At 19.1% G+C, this 24,511-nt stretch overlaps 1 protein-coding gene across 4 annotated transcripts in view; it reads left to right on the forward strand.

The window, feature by feature from the left end:
* Nucleotides 1-16,992, forward strand: part of Oatp74D (Organic anion transporting polypeptide 74D) — a 50,454-nt gene extending 33,462 nt beyond the window's left edge. For 2 of the 4 annotated variants that reach the window (XM_011498661.1, XM_011498663.1), the window contains 11 exons: nucleotides 2,047-2,475; nucleotides 3,617-3,999; nucleotides 6,090-6,316; nucleotides 7,509-7,649; nucleotides 9,619-9,741; nucleotides 12,326-12,490; nucleotides 13,407-13,602; nucleotides 13,920-14,070; nucleotides 14,603-14,843; nucleotides 15,719-15,847; nucleotides 16,638-16,991. In XM_011498661.1, the coding sequence (XP_011496963.1) occupies nucleotides 2,152-2,475; nucleotides 3,617-3,999; nucleotides 6,090-6,316; nucleotides 7,509-7,649; nucleotides 9,619-9,741; nucleotides 12,326-12,490; nucleotides 13,407-13,602; nucleotides 13,920-14,070; nucleotides 14,603-14,843; nucleotides 15,719-15,847; nucleotides 16,638-16,807 (2,250 nt within the window). In that variant the 5' untranslated portion in view covers nucleotides 2,047-2,151 and the 3' untranslated portion in view covers nucleotides 16,808-16,991. Of the gene's footprint in view, nucleotides 1-525; nucleotides 631-2,046; nucleotides 2,476-3,616; nucleotides 4,000-6,089; nucleotides 6,317-7,508; nucleotides 7,650-9,618; nucleotides 9,742-12,325; nucleotides 12,491-13,406; nucleotides 13,603-13,919; nucleotides 14,071-14,602; nucleotides 14,844-15,718; nucleotides 15,848-16,637 lie in introns of those variants that run through there. The other 2 variants (XM_011498662.1, XM_011498664.1) reach the window with 2 other exon arrangements.
* Nucleotides 16,993-24,511: the final 7,519 nt, after the last annotated feature.

Raw genomic sequence — 24,511 nt, forward strand, 5'->3', positions numbered from 1 at the left:
CTTATCAAGTGAATTAAGTGTTTTGACGTTGAACAGAAGCTCGAGTAACTTCATATTGATGTAGAGCACAGTAGCATATTTATTTAAATATATAATTATTAAATTAAATAAATAATAAACTTTATCTATCATAACTTGATATTTTTGACAGCATACCTAACTTTTTATTAATTTATTGGTAAATTAAGAACTTGCTTAGTAATAAATATATTTAAAAAAAATAATTTTGAAATATAATAATTTGATATATATAGTCAATGAATACCACTACATTAAATTAAATTTATTTTTTATGTTAAATTTACTAATTAAATTTACTTTTTTTAATTAACAATAGAAACATTTATGAACGAAATACTTTTTATCTAATGCTTATATTAAGTAAAAAAAATCAATTAAATAGTATAATAAAATAGAATCTTTACGAAAGATAATATACGACAAGATGTGGATTCACTTATAAGAGATAAGTAAAAAATTTTAATATAAAGAGGCAAATGATGGAAGACGATACTGCCGCAATACAGCCACAATTCTAGAGAAGAAAGAAAATAGAGCAATTATTGATGAAAATGAAATGAATTATTCGGGAAGCTGGATAAGAGCAGTGGAGCTGATTGATTTTCCACAGTAATGGTGTTTCATATAACACAGATTACGAAAAGTTGCAATAAATTTTAATGACTATCACTGCATATTTTATCTTTCATCGATGTATTATTATCTTTAGCACATTAGCACTCAAATTATTCTGATAGCATGTGTACAATAAAGTTAATTACCAAGCAGTGATTTATTGACTTTTACTTGTTTTTTCGTATATTTCTCCACGCTTATAGTTGTTCGAATTGACGTGTAATGAAAGCTAATATTTTTATTAACACTAGATTTTATATTGTTTGCCATATAGATATACCGTATTGATAGGCTGATAATTGAATTATTTATTTTTATTATAGAAGAAATTTACAAAAAATATTTTTAATACGAAATTAAAAAACATTTAATTTATTTATAAAAAATAAATTTCAATATAAATATATTGTTTCTACAATTAATTATGAACTAAAAGAAGACTAATAGAATCGTTGACTTTATTTGCATGAGAATATATAAATTATCTTACATATCAATTTTCCAATTTCAAATTATAGATTGGTAATTTATTGTCATACAAAAATTAAAATACAATTTTTATTAATCGCTTTACATATAAATATAATCCTGAAATATAAATCTGGAAATAAAATTAAGATATTTCAAGTATAAATATATTAATACAAAATGTAATAATCTAAAAATCATTTTATACAATAATAATCGCCAGTGAGTATGTATTAACTTTGATGCATTTAATAATTGTAAATTATTAATAAACTTATAGTTTTTAACGTAAAATAAGCATTTATTTTCAAATTCTACTTTTTATTTATCATTGCAAAGAATTACTTAATTTTTATAATAATTGTTAGACATTTTAATGCATATTAATTAAATGCAATTAAATAATTAATTATTTTATTAAATAACATTTAATATAGTTAAGTTAAATTAAATATTAATATTTACAGTTAAAATAAAATTATATGTAAATATTTGTATAATAAATGTATAGATTAAAATTTAAAAACTGTTTATGAATAAAATTTTTATTCTATTAATATAAATATATAAAACATTTACTTAGCTTATTAAGATTATAATGGTTTTTTTTAAATATAAATTATAAATTTTCTATCAAGAATAGGCGAAAAATTTTAATAAAAAGAAAGAATATGCCAATTAATTAGTTACCAATATTCATAGATTATAATTAATTTTTATTTATTTTAAAGTATTATGATTAAAGTAATTAATTAGAAATAATTTATTATTTTTAAATATAACTAATTTAATTAAACAATTTTTTGCAGAACATTAAAATGTATTTTTATATCTATAGATTATTTAGACTCATAATTCTTTGTACTTATAATTCATAAATAACTATTATGTAACTTAAATGAAATTCGATAATTAACCCCAAATATAATTTTAATTTTGCAGGTCAAAGATGTGATCTTAATATTGATATAATTAGTCGAATTGAAAATATATTAGCACTGCTAATTTAAGCCTGCCTAAATAGCGTACTTTGAAGATTAATGAAAAATGGCAGGTGAAAATACTTTGACACTTTCAAATGGAGCAATAGAGCCAATGACGATTATTCCATGCAACGGCAAATTGATTATAAGTAATGAATTAAAGAAGGAACAATATAACAACAATGGTTTAATAATGTCAAATGGCAAAGAATTAAAGATATCGGCTGTAGAGAATGGTAAACTTATCGCAACAAACAAAAAATGTAGTAACTATCAAACCAATTTTGAAGATGAAGATATTTCTTGTGGTTGGGGACCAATCAGGCCTCATTGGCTGCAAAGATTTGCCACCAAGCAAGTGTTCCTTGTTATTTTTTGTATTACATGGGTAAGTATTAAATTGTATATAATTTTAACATTCTTGCATGAATGAGCAATAATTTAAAAAAAGTTTTCAAAATAAAATAATATCTAATTTTAAGAGTTATTTATCGCTTTTCTAATTAATAAATAATTAATAATTATTATGAATAAATTAACTATCTATTATTCATTTGTTATAGTGATTTGATATAATTTGATCAATTTTGTTCAGAGTTATGCTATAATATATGTCATGCTATAATATATAGTTTTGTAAATAGGAAATTAATGTTTAATTAATAATTTTATTATTTTATTTCAGTTTATATTTCCAAATAAAATAAACTATTTTTTTTAGCTATAATATAACAAACTATATAAGAGACATTTGTATTAATGTTTTTGAATTTCTTCTTATTGTTTCTTTTCATTTTGTAGAAGACACATTTGTATATAACAATTTATAGTAAAATTTAAATACGTTTTGAAATATTTATGATTTAAAATAAATATGTTAAACATTTCCAAAAATTATCTTTAATATTAATATTAATTAAATTTAAACTTTAAATATTTGAAAAAATTAATTTTTTGATATAATAATACATATGGTGGAATACCTAGATTCATATTGTTGAAATTAAAAAGTATTCTTACTTCAATAATACAAAGTTTGCTTCTTTCTATTTTAATTTAAAATTATAAACACTCTTGCCAAGGAAACATAAATTTATTTTGTGCAATTGTAAATGTATGTGTTTATATGAAATTATAAATATATTTAAATTAAACTTATTTATAAAGGAGTGAATACACTATCTTAAATAGTATATTAATGAACGTTTTAATATAAGTATCGTTGTAATTATTGTAAGTTATAGTTAAATAAAATAAGGTATTGCTCAAAATAATGAAATTTGCTTAATTCATAAATTTACTTAAGAATATATTTTATTAAGGTAAAAAATATTAGTTTGCTATATAATTCTGATAGAATTTAAAGTAATTCTATTGATATATAAACAGTAGTATAACATACAAGATATTTGGATAAATTTCTAATATAAAAAATATATTACATTTAGATATTTATATAAAGAATGTAATATAATAAATTAAAATATTTATAAAGTATTTAGAAAAACTGTTTTTATTTTTTTTTATAGGTACTCCAAGGGATGTATTTTACATATTTTGTTTCGGTTATCACGACAATTGAAAAGTTATTTCAAATCCAATCTAAAACGACAGGATTGATAATGTCGGCTACTGAACTCGGTCAAATCGGTTCGTCTTTGCTCTTAACGTATTATGGTGGTCAAGGTCATCGGCCCAAGTGGATAGCATGGGGTATGATACTGTTTGCTGCGAGTTCCTTTACTTGTTCCATGCCACATTTTATCTTCGGTGAACAGCTTATCAAGCAGAATGAGCTATTGTTCAATGGAGGTACTTTAAGTGGTGAGGTTAATGGAACTAACGTCACTAATCCTATACCTGCGAACCTCTGCAAATTTTTTGAGAAACCTGAAAATTCATCTTTCAATGGGTGAGTTTTTACTTTATTTTCTGTCTTTTAGTATAATATTTTAAACGAGTAATAAAATGGATAAAATGTTAGTTGTCATACATGATATATCTTTAAATTTCATATAAAAGTAAGAAAGAACACAATATCTACATACTCTAAATATTTTAACTGACAATAAGATTGTTAATCAGATATCAATTATATATATCGATATAAAATTAATGATGCACAGAGCTACATAATTTATTTAAAATTCATTTATAAATTATTGAAATAATAAAAAATATTAAATATAAATATAGATTATTGAACGATGACGCTTTGAATAATGCATATTGTATATGTACGAAACTTGAAACTCTTTAACGTATCGGATTTGATTTTAATATTAACGTAGGTAATTATAAAATTATTTGAATAGAAGAATAGATGGAAAAATTTAACTATGATTAAAAATAAGTTTAACTAATAATATATATCAATTTCGATATTACATCAATTTTTATAAACGTACATAAAAAAACTGATTTTTTTTAAATCGGTCGAATTCAATTTTAATAAGCACAATAATATTTAAAATTAAAAATAAAAATGAAAATTATATTTATGTATTAAATCAATTAAATAACTGAATTATTATTATAAAAATGGTCCTATTAATTAAGATTTTTTATGTTTAAAAGATTTAAATGTAGTTAACAACAGATCTATATATAACAAAAACGTATATCCATAAGAAAATTAATGTTTAGCAAGCTTGTTAATATTCAGATTTTGTTATAAAATGTAGACTTGCTGTATTTTTTAGTCATTAAAATTATAGTTTAAATAAATATTTATTGGTTATATGTCTAAATAGTTTCGAATCAATAAATGTACATTATTTTATAGTACAGCATCTTTAATAATATCAAGTTTAATATTAATAATTGGAAAAATAGATAATTCAATTAATTTAAATTTTAAAAAATATAATATATATATTATAATATAATGTTATTATTAATTTTATAGTAAATAAAAACATTTTTATTTTTCAATATTTAATATTTTTATTTTTATTGTATATTGTTAAACTGTTCTATTTTTTAACGGTGAGAAAATAAGACATATTAAACTGAAAATACGAAGACCAGTAAATCACTTTCTAATCTCTTTATTAAAATGATTTGTTTAATTCTTATAGATTTTGTGATTACAAATATAATATTTTATTAATGTTTCATTAGTTAATAAAACTATAGTTTTATTCCACATTCAAATAAATATCACGAGAATATTAGTTTGCTTGTAAGTTAGTAATTTATTTAATTATTTATTTATGTTAGTAATTTTTTTTATAACTTTTTTATAACGTAGGAACATATTGGTATCTACCAATTTTTTTTCTTTCTTCAATATTAAAAGAAGTAAATATTTTAATAATGTGTATTTTTGTTTATTATGAACTCACTAATACGTTATTTTGGAAATTTCAATTTATGCGTGTTTTTTAAATTTTATATTTAAAAATAATTGTTCAAAGTAAAGATTGAGAAATCATAAACTTGATACATATGTTTTGATTAGCTAATTTAAATCTGAACTGTGTTTCAAACGTTCATCATATGTCTAAGTCGAAAATTAAACTTTATATCATTAATGCATAATTAACAAAAAAGAACTCAAAATTTTTAATAATGATTGAAAATTGAATGCTATTTCATAGAATATACACGTTCCATTTTTATTTAAGTTTTATATTAGGAAAATAAAAATGAATGTACTTATTTATGCTTTTATTCTAAGCAAAATCTGATTTTATTTCATTAACAATTAAAATTTTTTTTAAGATTTAATCTTCTTAATAATTATAAAATTTGAATTGGAGTAACCTCGAATGAAAAATAATGAATTGTTAAACATTAAGCAATAGCTAGAAAAACTATTATTTACTATACATTATAATTAAGGATCTTTCTGATTATTTGCTAAAGCAAATTTAAATTTAATATTAAACATGTGATATATATATATATATATATATATATATATTATTTATGAAATCAAGAAAGTAGAATATAGAAATAGCATAATTCGTAAATAATTATTATTATTTTATTTGACAGATGGTCATCAGGTGTAGCAATGCACCGTCAACGCACTGACACTGCGGAATATTGCGAAGGTGATTTCCTAACAGAACAGCGAATCCAGAGCAAAATAGTCACTGTCGTATTAGCTATTTTCTTCGTCTCATTACTGGGAGTTGGAATGGGTCAAACGGCTGTTTATACTTTAGGTATACCCTATATAGATGACAATGTAGCTAGTCGCGAGAGTCCATTATATTTTGGTGAGTATAAAATTGATAGATATATAAAATAACATATCAATAAGAATACTATAAGTAAAATAAAATATAATTACTCGCAGAATATATTTATATAAAAATGGATTTATAATCAGTACAAAATTTAAAAAGTAGTAAATTATACGTAATTACTGAAAAATCTATTTATAAGAGTGATACATAGAATTATAACTTTTTTCTGAAAAATATATCGTAAGAAAAGAAGTTTTATAGAATTTAAAGTATAGAATTATTTTCTTCGTGATATTCTTTAGTTATAAAAGATGTTAATACTAAATTTGATCTTCATAATTATAACAGTTACTTTATTGTATTACACTGAATTACACACAATGCAATGTTAATCAAGAATTAGAATAATATATTAATATTATTTTCAAAAAATGTTTTAATGTATAACATTTTTAAAGAATAATTAAATCAAAATAATAATTTTAATATCAGACCATTGTCATTGAATCAATATCTATTAAAAATGAATCTAATACAATTATGTTTTTAAAATATAGTATAAATAATGTATATGATCATATTTAAGTTAAATATGAATTAGAAAACATGAAATTTTAGGGACATAGAATATGTAGAAATATTAATTCTCATTTCATTAAAAAACCAGCGGTCATATCTTTAATTCGAGTTTTTTATAATAGTTGTATACAAATAATTACATTAGTATTAATTATAGAACTTTAAATAAATTAAAAAGTACAATTATATGCACCTCCATTAAAAATAACTACCAATAATGTTTATTTATTTTTAAAAAAATTTAATGAAAAGATCTTGAATATTTTCTACTAATTTTTTATTAAGTACATGTCATTTTAAAAATGCTTTAAAACTATATTTTCAACAAGATTGTTATAATAATAATAATGAAAAAAAATAATTTTCATTCCAAAATATATTTTATTTATCATTAAAATAGTTATGTAAATAAAACAAAAAAATTATGTATGCAAATATTATTTTATAAATTAAATATAATTATCCACTAAAAATAACTACAAAAATCACTTACATTAGTCAAAGAATATTATTTATAACTGATAAAATATTCATATAATCATTATTGCATTCAAAATCATTTCAAATATACACACACACACACACACACACACACACACACACACACATATATATATATATATTTAATTATTATATATATTAGCCATTACGATAGGCGTTAGAATTCTTGGTCCAGCTATGGGCTTTATGCTGGGATCATTATGTACAATGGTTTACGCTGATTTATCAGTAGATCCTCCCATTACTCCTTCGGATCCAAGATGGGTAGGAGCATGGTGGTTTGGTAAGTTGCAATTCATATGTAAAATTTGTCAAAAATAATAAAGGCGTAAATAAAATATAGATTTATTGTATAAAATTTGATACAAAATTAAACACTTATTTTGAAATATTTCAAAAGTAAATCTTGGTATTTATTTTCATGCTGCCAACTACTATGATATTAAATTATATTTTTTTCATTTAATGGCAAATTATTCACCAAGATTTTATTTAAATGAAAGTTTGTAGCTTATGTTAATAATATATAATAATAAATTACAAAAGTTTATTTTAAAATTTCTTCGATATAGTATTATTAAAGTATGCATATATATATATATATATATATATATATATATATATATATATATAAATAGATTTTTAGATTAACATAATTTAAATAATTATTCTATATTTTTAATGGTTATTCCAATAAATAATCTTTATAAATCGAATTTCAAAAAGTTTATAAAGTTATTATTAAATTTATTATTTCTTTTTGCATATAATTTTTCCTAAATTTTTTATTATTAGTTTTGAATTTCTGTATGTTATTTTAATAAAATTTTGAAGATGTAAGTATAATAAGACATTGATTTTTCAAAATTGTTCAAGATTTCTAATTATTAAAAAAATCTGCTGTTAATAAGTAAATGTATTTGCAACTATTATTGAAAATATTTTTAAAAACCTGAAATGCTAATCATATTGAGATATTAAATTTGAAGAAAAAATATTAAATTATAATACAGATCTTAATAGCTATTATTTTTTGTCACAGTTCTGCATAACTTTTATATATATTACCATTTATATAAATGAAGTATATCTTGATTGACTGAAAATACAAGTACATTTCAATTTTGAATGCTATTTTAAATAGAAATATATAAAAATGTATTTTAATAATTTAATAAATATATATTAATATAATATTCACATCACAAAACAAATAGCACAATTAATATTTTATTATTCAATAATTGTCTGAAAATATTAATATTAGTTTAGCTTTAACCGAAAGTTAAAATGATTCTATTTGAACAAATATTACAGATACCAATTTAACTATTATTTGAAATTATTTATTTAGTTAATACAGTGATGATAGAAATTATAATGGCGACAATAAGTAATATTAAATTTTATTGTATTATTGTTTCAAAATAAATTTGTAAATCTACGAGGATTTAAAATAAATTTTGTAGTTGTACTACGTCTACTGATTTTACCATTATATCACCAATTAATCCACTATAAATTATGGCTCGATTATTTACATATTTTTAATTTGTCAAAATCATTAAAGAATAAAAAAAAATCGTAATAAAATAAATCAATAGTATGTTATTTTAAATTATCTGAAACTTTATCAATCATGGATGTTGTTACAGACATATTTGTAAAACGTACATATTAAGCAATATTCATAAAATGAATAAATACCTTTCAGTAAATATTATGATCTTTTTGTCATTGTGAAGAATTATGAAGAAAAGATTATGCAGATTATATTATATACTTTATTTTTAAATTTTGAAACTTGTAGAAAGATAATGTTTTAAAATAATCTAATTAAAGTGCATAATCAGTATAAATGAATATATATAATATAATAATTATACATTATTATATAATAATAACAGAACAAAATGGTTATGTAAAAAGTTATAAAAATTAATAACTGTTATTGTATTATTATGAAATAACATAATGTATTTATTATAAAATATTTCATACATATTTATAAATTATATTATGTAATGACAAAATATTAATATAAAAACAATATTTGTGATTTTTTTAAAGAATATTTTTAAATAAAATATTTTTTAAATAAAATATTTTGCATAAATGCTAAATAATAGATTTTATAAATAAAAATGTGGGAGTTTAAATGTATAATATTAATATAATTTATTAACTTTTTATTCTAAATATCTTTATATTATATACCCTTACAAAGAATAAAATATGTTTGATAATTTTAGGTTTGGTTCTTATATCAACGATGTTAATGTTAGTTACCATTGGTATGTTTGCATTCCCTACGCGATTGCCAAAAAGTAGAACTCCACCAAAAAGGTCCGATGCTAAGAAACCAAGTCTTATAGGTAAGTTTCATATGTATTAATTTAAAATGAAATAGAAGATTCGAAATCTTAATTTTTAGTACCAACATATATTTTTTTTATTTTAACGATACCAGGATTTTTATATTTTAATTTAATTCAGTTAATTGTATTACATTGTAAAATCGTAATTAATTTAAAATAATTGGTATATAATAATTATCAAAATAAATATTCTAATCATAATAATTCATAGAAAGTAATTTCAATTCTTGCTGCTAATTCAAGCAAGTTTATTTAGTTTATTTTACAATTATTTCATAATTATATATAAATATGAAGAAATAACTTGAATCATTTTAATATTTTCATTCTTATTTTATATAAGTATTTACTATTTAGTTATAAATCTATAGACTTCAAAGCAGTAAAGTTACATTGTTCAAATACTTAAAAAAATACTTATAAAATGATGGATAATATGATATATGATAAAATGATATATTTAAAAAGCATGAATATTAGTATATAATATTAGTATCTAATGCTGTTTTATTTCTTTCAATAATATTTTTGTATATCTATATCTATAGACCTCTAAAATCAAGAAACACAAGTTTTTCATGTAATATGTACATTTACTTACACAATTAATTTTCGATATTTAGAAGAAATAACCACCACTTTTGAACATCTCATGAATTTAATCGATCTTTTGATACGATTGTGATATTGAATACGATACCATAAGATTTTATTCGAAGTTAAATGAAATATAAATGGATATTCGAATAGATCGGTATAATAATTTATTTTTAAAAAGATAGTTTAAGAAAATAATAATTCATTTTAATAATTTTGAAATTATTTAAAGTAAATTATAATTGTGTGTACCATTTATTTATAGAATTTAACTAATAATTACATAGTTTTCAATTATAAAGCAACCAAATAAAATAGAATAAAATAAAATTGTTACTCAACTGAAAACGAATTACTAATACAAAATAATTAATACGTAAAATAGTTTATATATTGAGCTGTACAACAATCTATGATAATAAAATTATTTATATTTTTTATGAAATATTAATATTTTTATATATAAAATGTACTTTTATTAATTAAATAAAAACTTTTTTATAAATAAAATTTTAATATTTTATTATTTTACCAATTATTTCTTTCCAATAATAGTATCAATTCCTTTATTAATTTACAAATTATATGACACAATATTTTTATCCTTTGAAAATGCTTTGACTATTATGAAAATTATATAATGTATTATTAATCAATCTATAAATAATAAAAATTACGAATTAAAATAGCAAACATAATTCACACTAACATTAACTTAAACTTAAATATTAAATAAATAAAGTTAATAATAACACCAATAAGTCGATTTCTACTATTTAGTATATATATTTTTCTTATATTTAACTAGTTTTATTATTTATAATAGATAATTTTTCAAGTGCAAATTTATTTAAAAACCATACAAGTTAATAAATATTTATTATACTGAAAATAAATAGCTTTAAATAATTTACATATTTCAAGTTATTTTAATATTATTTAGTTAATAAATTATTTAAGAATTAATATACGAATGCTTATAAAGAACAAACATCATTTTTATAAATTACAAATAAATAAAAGACGATTTATGAATTTAATGAATAATATTGAAAACATTCAATAATTTTTAAGTAATAACAAATTTATTTATTTCAGTTCATAGAGATATTAAATTTCTAAAAGTAAAATAAATGGAAGAACAGGTATCTTTCAATTATGGTAGATGCAAAGGAATTTAACACTTATAAAGGAAAGAAAAATTTTAAATGAATTAAAAACAATTATAATAATTAAATTCTTAATTTTTGTCTGTATTGAAGATTATTTCTGACATTTTGTAGCAATTTGTTAATAAATCATAATATTAATTAATTATTCGCATAAACTTTTATCATTTTAAGATTAATTTTTTTTATTTTAATTGAAACTTATTATTTGTTCTTCATTCATAGGTTATTTAATTACATATTCATATTCATTGTAATTTAGGAAATAGAACTAATTTTATAATTATGCAAAAAAACAGTTTTTATAAAAATACTTTTTCATTCAAATTGTACGATTATGAATATTAATCCGACTATTATATAATATTTTATATAACTTTGTACAGAAAAATAATTTGTTGGTTCTTACAAAATTATTATTATGTAGTTAATTTTTAGAACACACAGAATGTTCGATTCTATATAATAAATTATTATTTCTTCATTAAGAATAAAATATAGTATATTTTAGTAGTATTCTATTATACTTTCTACATCTATTCGAATAATTTTTTATGAGTTTAATTTAGTATAATTAGGTAAAAATTATTTTCATAAATTCTTTATTATTTTAATATTATTGAAATGATTAACAGTTGAATATATAAAATAACATTACTTTAATATATTTATATAAAATATTATTCAAAATTAATATAATGTTTAAACATCAATGTGTATATAATTTTCATTAATAATATTTGCACGTTTTTTATTATGTAGTAATATGAATTATTGTATACATTAAAAATAAGTGAAACATTTTTTTATTCCAGATTTTCCTAAAGCTGTTAAGAGGTTATTAAAAAATGATATTCTAATGTTTCGAACAGCTAGTAGTGTTTTGCATATATTACCTATTGCAGGATTATATACGTTTTTACCGAAGTATCTTGAAAGCCAATTTCGCTTAGCGGCTCATCATGCTAACTTGATTTCAGGTATTTATGAAATATAAAATCTAATCTATCAAATGTTTAAATTATAATAATATAGTTAATATTTCAAATTTATTATAATTTGATTAATCAATGGATCGATTAAAGTTTTTATCTAATATAATTATTCAAAATTGTATAAAAATTTCTTTGCAAAAGTATGCAAAGTATGTAAAGTTTGTATGCAGAAAAATTAATTTCTACTTTAATAATTATCAAGTGTTAAAAATAATTGTAAGCTAAACTAAATTTGTTGCTATTTTAAATAAAATAAAACAATAAATCTGCAAAAGAGCATATGGTATTAATTTATTATTTTATGAAATAGATTATTTTAACTTTGGAATAAGGGATAACATTAATTTTTAAAGCATCCTTGCCATTTTATTATTTTAAGGAATATAAATAATAAAATATGATGTAATATTTTTTGTAGATGTTGAAGAAAGAAAATACCATATGTTATTTGGGGAAATGAATATAAAAGTTCGTATTTTTTTTTTATTTTCCCAGTTATAAGGTTTTGTAAATAAATTTGTACAAAGGTATATAATAAAATATTTTTGAAAAGATATTGAAAGTCCACATAAATAATGAGTACATATTTTGGCATGCAATAATTTTTATTTGTATACAATCAACATTAAAATATACTTTAAATATATAGTATAGGGATGTTTAAATAGATAAATTTTATAAATATCATACTATATAGTAATATATTTGACGTTATTATTACATTTAGTATATTATATTATTTATATTTAATAAAATAACAAAATTACAAAATTATGTTTGACAATTAATGCACTATAACCTAATCAATACCAATTTCGAAAATAATTAGATTTTATTTTGTGTAATTTTAAATAAAATGCATTATTTAGACATTTTAATACACTGATTTTTATATTTTCAGGTGTTGGAGGTATTTTAGTAATGGGTCTAGGAATAATACTCAGTGGGTTCTTTATTTTAAAGGCTAAGCCAAATGCAAGATTTGTTGCAGCTTGGATTGCTTTTACAGCAATTGCTTACGCTATCGGTATGGGAATACTAATGTTTGTTGGATGTCCAATGAATGATTTTACTGGACTCGTTACAAATAATGAAGGGTAAAATTAAAAATACATAAAACATTTTTGATTTTTATTTTAAATCTTTTATTTAATTGAAATAAAAGTATGTCTTTAAATTATAAATATAATTAAACTAAATTAATAATATTAATATAAACTACATATAACTACATTATTGAAACTATTGATAATTAATCAAATACTTCATCTTTTTTATATTTAATAATTTTGTAAAGGTATAATAATATAACAAATACAAATTATTTTTATTTTTAATTTCAACTTAATTCTTGAAATTTATAAAATTGAATAAATTTTTTTTAATAAGATTATTGATTTTTACTATTTTCCAGATCTTCTCATTTTGAGCCTATTTGTGAGGCAACTTGCGATTGTGATAAAAATAAATTCAGTCCGATTTGTGGTATGGATGGCAGAACATACTTTTCAGCTTGTCATGCGGGTTGTTCCAATTACACAGTTTTCGAAGGAAAAGTAGCAAACGTACGCAAAAAATTCATAGCTATGAAACTATATTAAAAAATAAATATTTATATATGTGTAATCAAACATATAATTAACTAGTGACATTTATGATATTTATAAATTTAGAAAATTGAATCTTTAATATTTCGATAATATTATGTTATTATAAAGTATTTTACGTATTTATTGTCTTACATGTTGTATTGATTATATAGTTTATCTTGTTATATATTGATGAAATTAGCAAAGATAGAATTCAAGTTTTAATGCATGAAATAAACGATTGAATTTGCTGCATTTATATATATATACATATATATATATATATATATATATATATATAATTTTTAGATATTTAATATTACTAAAAATTAAAATAATCTAAAGTGTATCTAAGATATATTTGTAAAATTTAAATGTTATGAAAACATGATTTAATCAATTCCAATCCTTTTACATAGCATTATAATAAATTAATCATATTTTCATTTATCGATATAATTAATAAATATATAAATTTTTATGTAGTGTTCCATGTTTTTTGGTACAGTTCACAGATTGTCAATGTATTAGAAAAAATCACACGATATTAGAAATTGCAGCCATAGCGAAAACCGGCTACTGTCCTCTTGATTGCAATAATTTCTACATATATCTAATTTTGTTCTCTGTCTTCGTTTTTATTCATTCGACGAGTGAGGTTGGTTCGATGCTTCTTATTCTGCGCTGTGTTGATCCGCGAGATAAGGCGATGGCTCTTGGTCTCATACAATTTGCGATTGGCTTATTTGGTAAGATATGATTTGAAAGATAGATACATATGCATGTATTTTTTTTAATTTGAAATGAAATTTAATTTATAATTGTTTAAATTTAATGAAGTTTATAATTTTTAAATTATTATAAAGTTAAAATTTGTAATAAAAGGATTTATTTGCGTAATATAACAAATTAATGCATCCAGTTGTAAACACAGGTGTTAAAATATAAATAAATAAATTGTTAATATATAAAAACAACTAATCTGAAAAATAATTATAGTTAAACTGTACTTAAATCTATATATGAATATTTCAATAGAAATTAATTTTATTAATATTGTTACATTTTTATTTTTGCGAAAATAAATATAAATATTTTAAAGTCTGCTTGTATTTTTTCAGTTGTTAAATAAATCTATCAATATATTATTGATTTTATTTTATATAAATGTATTATGGATTTTATAAAAGCCGGTGTTTTATTTAAAAAAATAAAATAAATAAAAAAGTTGAATAATCAATAATCAGTATAAAAATGTTCTGTTAATATTTTTTCTAGTAAAAAAATAAGCATATAAATGTAATTTGGATTTTATATTGTGAAAAATTAATATTTACCATGTATAAAAGAAATATAATTACAATATTATTGCGCGATTAAATAATTCATTATAAAATATTTTTTAAATATTAAAGATAAATTTATTATTTATATATAATTACAATTTGGAAATAAAAATTCTTTTAATAATGTTTTATATGGAATTTCAATATTTTCTAAGTGTAATTTTACATCAGTCAATGAACTATATTTCAATTTTTATTTAGTATTCTATTATACACATTTTGTATATAATACATAATTAAGACAAAGATTATGGATTAATTTAGAACAAAATTTTTAGGTAATGTGCCCTGTCCAATAGTGTACGGCGCTGTTGTTGATTCCGCCTGCCTCGTTTGGGAATACTCCTGCGGTGAACGTGGAGCTTGTTGGTTGTATGATTCCAATGTCTTTAGGATGTTTTTTCATGGTATTTGATTTAACAGTGATTACTTAAACCCAAATATTTATTTCGTACTGTCATATATATACGAAGATAAACAATTATTTCCTAACATTATTCGGACATTTTATTTTTCATGTAAATTAAATATATTATAAATATTCATTAATTTAAAGATATGTAATTTAACATTTTTTAAAACATTAAAAAAATTTACTATGTAAATAAATTAATTTTAATTTATAACGTAAAAAGAATAAGCAAGAATTATTTATACTTTCAAGAAGAGAATATAATTAAATTTCATCAATAAATAAAATTGTATATATTATACTTTTGTTAGCAAGTTTTTCAATTATTTAATTAATGTAATTGATAGTTATTGTACTTAATTTCATTTATACTTATTAAGAATTCATTATTTATTATATTTATTGCATAAATATTTTTATAATGTATTACATGATAAGTTATGCATTTCAAATAACCTTAACACAATTAATATAGTAATTAAGTCAGTCCGAACAGTGAAGAAAGTAATTATATTTCAAGTTATACAGATAAAAATAATAATAATTTAATTACCAAAAATTTTAAATAAATCGTGATTATATTTCATAATTATATGTATTATATTAAACTTTATAAACTACAGTTAAGTTATTTTTTTTAGATTACATAAAAATTAAATAAATCGTATATGCATTTCTTATATGGAATATTTAATGATTTTAAATTTAATGATTTTGTTAGTATTTTCAATAGATTAGTATCAAAAGAAATAAATAACAACTAATGAATTTATTCGCTCTAACAGGTACAACTGGTGGTATTTTGGCGTTAGCTTTTATCGTTGATATGATAGTTTGGTACAAGGCTGGAAGCATAAATTTTGTGGATGAGCAAGAACACAAGGTGGGTACTTCAGAGGAGATGAGAAATCTCAAGACTCAAGATATTCAAACTATAGATAATGAGTACTTATGAAACAACATATAAAATATACTGTGTTTAAACAGCTAATTATATGACAACCATTTATTCATTGACGGATCTGGAGCTAGAAGCCTATATTTTATTTTTTGGTATAAGCACACATGAGTATGAATTTCATAGATAAATAAAAACTTACGTCGTGTAATAACACAGGAAACTATATATTGAATTAATTAATAAAGATCTTTAAGTATTTATACTCAAAAGATTTGTAGATATGAATAAAATGATTTCAATGAAATCATAAGTAATCTATAGGAAAAAACGAATTAATATCTTTTTCTATTAACATCACTATAGTAAAATATTGTACTAAAGAAATTCTTTAGTATGATTTCGAAATATAAATTAGAAATTTATATTATAAAGACTAACATCTATAATATGAAAAATAAATATGTTCTAAAACTGAATAATAAATATTTTAGAAATATTTTCTAAAACAGTAAATGTTATATAAAATTTATGAAAGTTATATAAACAAATTTTTTTCTAATTTTTGAAACTCCATACTTCTAAATAAATTATACTAACTTAATATTTGATATTATAATATTATGAATTGAAATCATTTTAATAATCCTAAAATAATATTTTATATGTATATAATATAATTTATAATAAATTTTAGTTAAAATTATATATAAATTTTAGTGAAACTAATGAAAAATTTGTTATTATTAATTAATTAAAATCAATACTATATTCATTATTTGTATTTTTATCGTTAGTTTTTTAAAAATGGAGAAACAAACAAAAGTCTAAACTTTTCTTATCTAAATAATGGTTAAAATAAAATTTCATCATATAATAATGAATGATGGTAATATTTCTGAATATTTAAATTTTTTATTTAAATGATAGTTAAACCATTAATTATAATTTAGCATGAAATATGAAAGCACAATATAATAGGAGTTGGATAATTACCTCATTACTTCTTAATATTAAAAAGAAATGGAGAAAGATATTTCTTTGTAATATATGTAAATAGATGGAAATACTCATTAAAATCTTATTTTATTTATTTCAATTATTAAAAAAAGTAAATGTTATTTACATTTCATATTTACATAATTACATTTTATCAAATTTATTTGATTATATAATGAAAAGTTTTTTATAATCTGTATAAGGTTTACAAATGTAACAATATCTCAATTTTATACAATCATTGGTGGTAAATATGGAAACTAATTAATGGCTGTTTTTTGAAACTGAAGAAATTATTCAATAACATTTTTATATTATAAAATTTAATCACATTTTATTCTACAAAAATTAATTACCTAATACTATTTTCAGTACATTACAGCAAAACTAAAGTAAATATTTACCTATTTATAAAACCATATCATTGAGATAAATGAAAATACTTATTCCATGATATATTTATGTGAAGCCTCAAAAATAATATAAAATTTGTCCAAATGAAAATGAAGGCACTGAATATAAAATGAATATAAATTTATGAGAATGTATTTTTTTTTTTAAATAAAATATAATTCTAAATATGTAATATTTTACTAATATTTTATTCATATTTTACTGGTCCATTTTTTAAAATAAAGCTTTGCTATTTACTAAAAATTCATGAATTTTTAATAATAAAATAAATAAAATAAAAGTATATTTTTTATTAATTTTGAATAAGCAATTAAATTTTTATAAAAATATAATATGAAATAAAGTGAAATATAAGCATTGAACATAAAAATTTAAGATATATCGTTTATACAAAATACATAGATGATAGATACATACTTCTGTCAAATTCATATATTATGAATTTATAAAATATTTATTATAAAATATATTTTGTAAATTCATTATATAATTATAAAATATGTATGTACCGAATTAAACCAATTTCATTTAAATAAATGTATATATTTCAAAAGAAAATTTTGTAATATTTTATGTATTTTAACAAAATTATAATTAACCTTTCATATATGTATAAAAATATATTATCTGTTTTTTAATTAACTTTTTCGATCTTCAATTTTGCATACCTGAGGAATTTAAATGAACATCTTCCTATATTCATTAAGAAAATTAATTATTTTACAGCTGTCACAGGTACGAAAAATGAAAACGTGCATAGAATACCTTATAAAAATATTGAAGTGATTAATTATAATATTTAAATTATAATTTCTGCTGAATTGAAGTTCTAAATATTAATAATAAATACAGATTTATTTTATAAACTTTTTTTTATTTATAATAATATAAACTTATATTCCTTTGGTAATTTTAGCAAGAAACGAATTACATAAGTTATAGGAAAATATATAATATGGTCATCGTTGCTTTAATTTTAAAGCAAATTTTAAACAATGATATATTTTTACAAAATTTGAGGAGGTTAAAGAACAAAATTATAATGGTAATGACTACGAAAAGTATGTACATAGTTATCGAAAATGTGAATGTAAGGTTAAATTAGAAAATAGAATAAACCAACAATGGAAGATGAAGAAAAAATGAAAATTCGAGGCTTATATTTTATTACAGTATATTCTACAAGTGAAATAAATGACAATATAATAATTTTTCTCAGTTTATGTTTGTTATCAATACATTTTATTAATTATATTTTAGATTAATACTCAATATTTAGTCAATAGTAATTTCTTAATCTTTTATTAATTTAATATTTTTTAATAATTTTATTATAAAAAATAAAGTTTTTTTTATTATTTTATTTTTATTAAAATAATTTCCAATAATTAATTTTATTCTAAAATTCATTTTTATATTCTCAAAAATTTTGTATTGTGCATTATTTTTTTGTTCATCTAATATATAATTAAGATAAATGTATAATAGACATATTTTTTCAAATCATTATCATGTCAAATATTTATATGCTGTAATTATAAAAATAAAAGAATTTCATTAAATTCAAAGCATTATATTTCGATATGTTTTTATTATATCTGTAAACTAAAAAAAAATTGTTCGAACTTTAATTAAAAATGTTAAAAAAATTATTAATTATATTAATTCCTATTATATATTTAAATTTTGAAACTAATTATTTTGTAGTTTAAAATTATAATATTTGTCTTTAATCCTGTTTATCAAATTTGTATAAAGCACTTTTACAATATAAACATTCAATTTATTTCACTTTTAAAATTATACTATTATTAATTTATAATAATCGTAAAATTAGAAAGAAATTCGACTTAAATTTTATAAATATAGTAAAAATTAAGTGAATATTACAGATTTTTAGCCAATTGTATAAAGAAGGAAAAACATTCAGTAATAGATTATTTATAATTCATAAGAAAAAATAATTTTTTTAAAATAATTTTTTATTATATAAATAAAATATCTATCAAAAGTAATATCCTAAAAAGTTTACACCAAAATATATTAAAAATATTTTTATGAAATTATTTATTTGTCATTGATTTAGGTCATTTAAACCTAATTAAATAATAGTAAATTAATAAAAATAAAGAAAAATTTACTATAGAATTAGTACAACTACTACTACTACTATTACTATAATACTATACGTATAATACTATAATACTATAATAAAGATTCCTATTTTTTTTATTTATTTATTATTTTTAGGAAAATAAAAAATTGTTATTTTAATTTATTATTCATTTTCATTTGTTAAATAATAATGTAAGAAGTATTGTTATTATTTTATAGTATTACTATATTATCATTAGTAATGAACGTATTATTATAAAAATTAATTTCATTGCTAAATAATAAAAACTAAATTATCCTGGGTGAGAATATTTTATTTTTAAAGCTGAGATAGTTTGATACATTTTTAAATTATGCAATACTTACAATAAATTTCACTTAATTATTTCGTATAATTATTATAATCGTATTAATACTTAAGAACTGTAATTACAATTTTAATAATAATAAAATATATTTTATGTTTACATATAAGAAGAATAAATTTCAATTTTTATGTTATAACACATAAATTATAATATACGATTTAGCGTAAACCTATATATTTTATTTTATATATGAATTAAAAAATTTTTTTATATTGCGTAAATTTTAAATGCTATAATAGAGATGTTATAAAAAATTAAGAACGATCACAATTTTTAACACCGAATTTATTTACAGATTGCATTATAGATGTTTTAAACAAAATTTATTGAGTATAATTTTTAAAAAAATTTTTAATTCTTTATTCTCAAATCTTTACATATAATTTAATTAAATTAACAATATTTTGTGTTAGAAAATGTATAGACAAACTGTGTAAACAGTAAATATTGTTATATTAATTCCTCCAATTGTTAGTAATTCAAATGAAATAAAGTAAATATTAATTATATTTTAAGCGTCTTATTGTGATTTGTCTAAAATAAAATCGCTCGCTATAATTTAAGTAAATATGTGAGTATCTGTTCAAAGTTACAATTATTACAATTTTACACGAACATTTTTTAAAATAAACATTACAGAAATATTGTATACAAAGTGTTTAATTTCGTTTTAATACGAAATTTTTAACGGATTATTTAGTACATTTATAAAAAAAAGTTTCGAACTGTAAGTATATCATTCCAAAGAATACTAATGATTAATTATTGATGAATTTGTTTAAATTATATCTATGTAGAAGCATTTTAGATTTTAATAAGTAAAATTTAATTGTAAATCGTATTGTCGCTAGTTCATAATTTTTTCCTAATAATCTGAGGGTTAATACTGACTCAGTATTTTTTTTAATTATTATCTTGACCTTGCTAATAATTTTTATGATAAATGTAAATCTTTTCTTAATAAAAGGTAACTACCATAATTTGAAAAAGAAAATACAAATATCATTTACTATTAAAAATTAATCGGATTATCTTAATTAATAAGAATAAGAATACTGTGAAGTGTCTAAACAAATATTTTTTTATGAGTAATAGTATTGTTGATTAGATAAAAATATAAAAAATATGAAATAAAAATAAAAATTTTCTTTCTGTATTAATGTAATAATAAATATAAAGATAATAATTATAATTATGACGATACTTTATTCAACGTCTCATTTTTAAGTTATATAAATAAATAAAATTTAATATTAACCTATATAAACAGAGATAATTGTAAATCTCATAATTAATAATCAAATTTACATATTTAAATTAAAAATAGTTTTAATGTATGAATAATTTACTGATGCATGTATAATTTTTGTAATGTTTTATGGAATAATAGTTTGTCATGATTAAATAAAAATAGTACTATTTAAAAATAAAAACAAAATTTATATCGAAATGTATACCCTCTGATATTTTAATAAATATTTTTTTTATTGAAAAAGTATTAAATTTTAATTGATATAAAGTACATTGACTAATGAATTCAAAATTATATTTTATAATATATAAATTTAATACTGAATTAAGGATTTTGTAACATGCAGACACGTCAGTGACTTACATATATAAATTGTGTTCGTTATGATTTATGTTGAATGGAAAACATGGCGTTGGATATGATTATTGTAGAATAAGGAAAATGATTAAGGAAAACGGATTGTATAAAAAGAACAAAAGCTGTTTAGATGTTTAAATGGACGATAAAGAATCCTGCATCTATTTATCCCTAACATACGCATCGTGACACATACTTATTATTACACTTTAATAGAGATGATCAATTTTTCTTTATATATTCATTAATTTCTAGAAAGAGATTTCATTAAATTACCAAGAACATTATATTGTAGCTCTATATGTAGTGATGCAGGTAGATAAAGTATCTTCTTATGAAATTTATAATAATGTTTTAAACTGAATGTACTATAAATTAAATGATCAATCATATACATAACACTGTCTCATACAATATCTATTATTTTTATTTAATCTATTAATCTTAATTTATAATGTCATATATATATCTTATATGTTCGGTTAACAATTTGAAAATTTATATTTTGTTTAAAAATATATTTTAATTAATTTTTTATTATCTTAAAGTATTTATTATTTATTAAAATATAGCAGTAATAAATATAAAAAGAATATTTTCTCCTTAAAAGTTTTTATATTTAATCCTATTAGAACTATTGTAAATATTAAGAATCGTGTTACTATGGAAAAATAAAAAATTGCTTTAATTCAGATTCTCGTTTATGGATGAATGGTGGAATTTTTAATATTAAAATAATTATAGAATTAAGGTATAATATGAGATATATAAAAATATAATAAATTATAGAAGTTACAAGCTTTCTTGAAAAATATTTCTAAAATGCTTAAAAGCATTATTCCAATAAATTCCAAGATAATTCCAATAGAAAATCCTATAATAAATACGACTTCTGTATATAATAAATATATCTGGATCTATTTTTATAAAACATTATTTCACTACGATGTAATTTTACAATAAATTAATATTTACAAATTAATTATTTTATAATATTAAATTATAATTTTATTATTTTAGCAAATAAAAGATAGAAGAAATATAAAAATGAGAAAAAATTTTAATACTTGAATATACTATTTTAATATAAAAGTTTAAAATATTATAGATATATATAAATATATATATTTTTTATGTCTCGTGAAATTTTATTATACTAAATATTAAGAATGAAAACTTACGTAGAGCGAAAATAAAAAAATCCTTTAGAAATATTTTATATTTAAGTAATTTCTATCCGTTATTTTTTCAATATTCAAATTCCATAATTTTATTAAAATAATAAAATTGAAAGATGTCATAAATTCTATAAATTAATTTTCACTCATTATAAATTATTATAGAAAGTATAATTTCGAGTTTCATCAAATTGCAGACTACAGTCTATTATTTTTTATGTTAAATTGATCATTTGATATGACTCCATTATCGATAATAATATTTATGGTTAAATGAGTTTCCTTACTCCAAATATTTGTTTGATAAGTAGGTTAAACATTATAGTTTTTGAAATATAGATTTTTTTATTTGATATGTTACAAAATCTTATATATGATTTTGGTATGAAAATTATTATAAAATAAATCTCTAATCACTGATATATAAATAATCGTGCCATTATTCTTTATATATAAAGATATTCTCTTAATTTTTGTGTTGTTCTCGAAGCAATTAATCTATATATTATGGATTTCATTTTTAAAGAAATTTTTTATTGTTATATTATAAGTAGAGTTACTGATTAAATTTTTAATAATTTTTGTTTTGCTTTTATGATATACTTATAAAATTTGTTTCAAAATTATAATTGCATTATTTTTAATATTAAAATATATGTAAAAACGTATTAAAATCAAAATATTTATAAATTTCTTGAATAAATCCACTGACTAAATTTTATAATGATATTATCAATAATAGTGCTGTAATTATATTAAGTAATACATAATATTTTAAATATTTATTATTAATTTTTCATTTAGTAAATTCTGATAAACTTTTAAGTTCTTAATATTTTCATAAATGAAATTTAACAATTATCTTTTAAAAAATTAAATATAGATATTTATTTGAAATTATATTTCTTATATATTTTATTTATAATTAATATAATATTTTGAAAATATGAAATTAAAATTGAGAATTTGTTTACAAAAGTATTGTCAATAGCATTATACATACTTTTATTTAATTATACTCTTCTGTCTATCAATTCACGAATGATTCTATTTATCACATACTGACTATTATAATCTT

The sequence above is a fragment of the Ceratosolen solmsi genome, unplaced genomic scaffold (genome assembly GCF_000503995.2).
Source record: "Ceratosolen solmsi marchali unplaced genomic scaffold, CerSol_1.0 scaffold30, whole genome shotgun sequence".
Classification (NCBI taxonomy): Eukaryota; Metazoa; Arthropoda; class Insecta; order Hymenoptera; family Agaonidae; genus Ceratosolen; species Ceratosolen solmsi.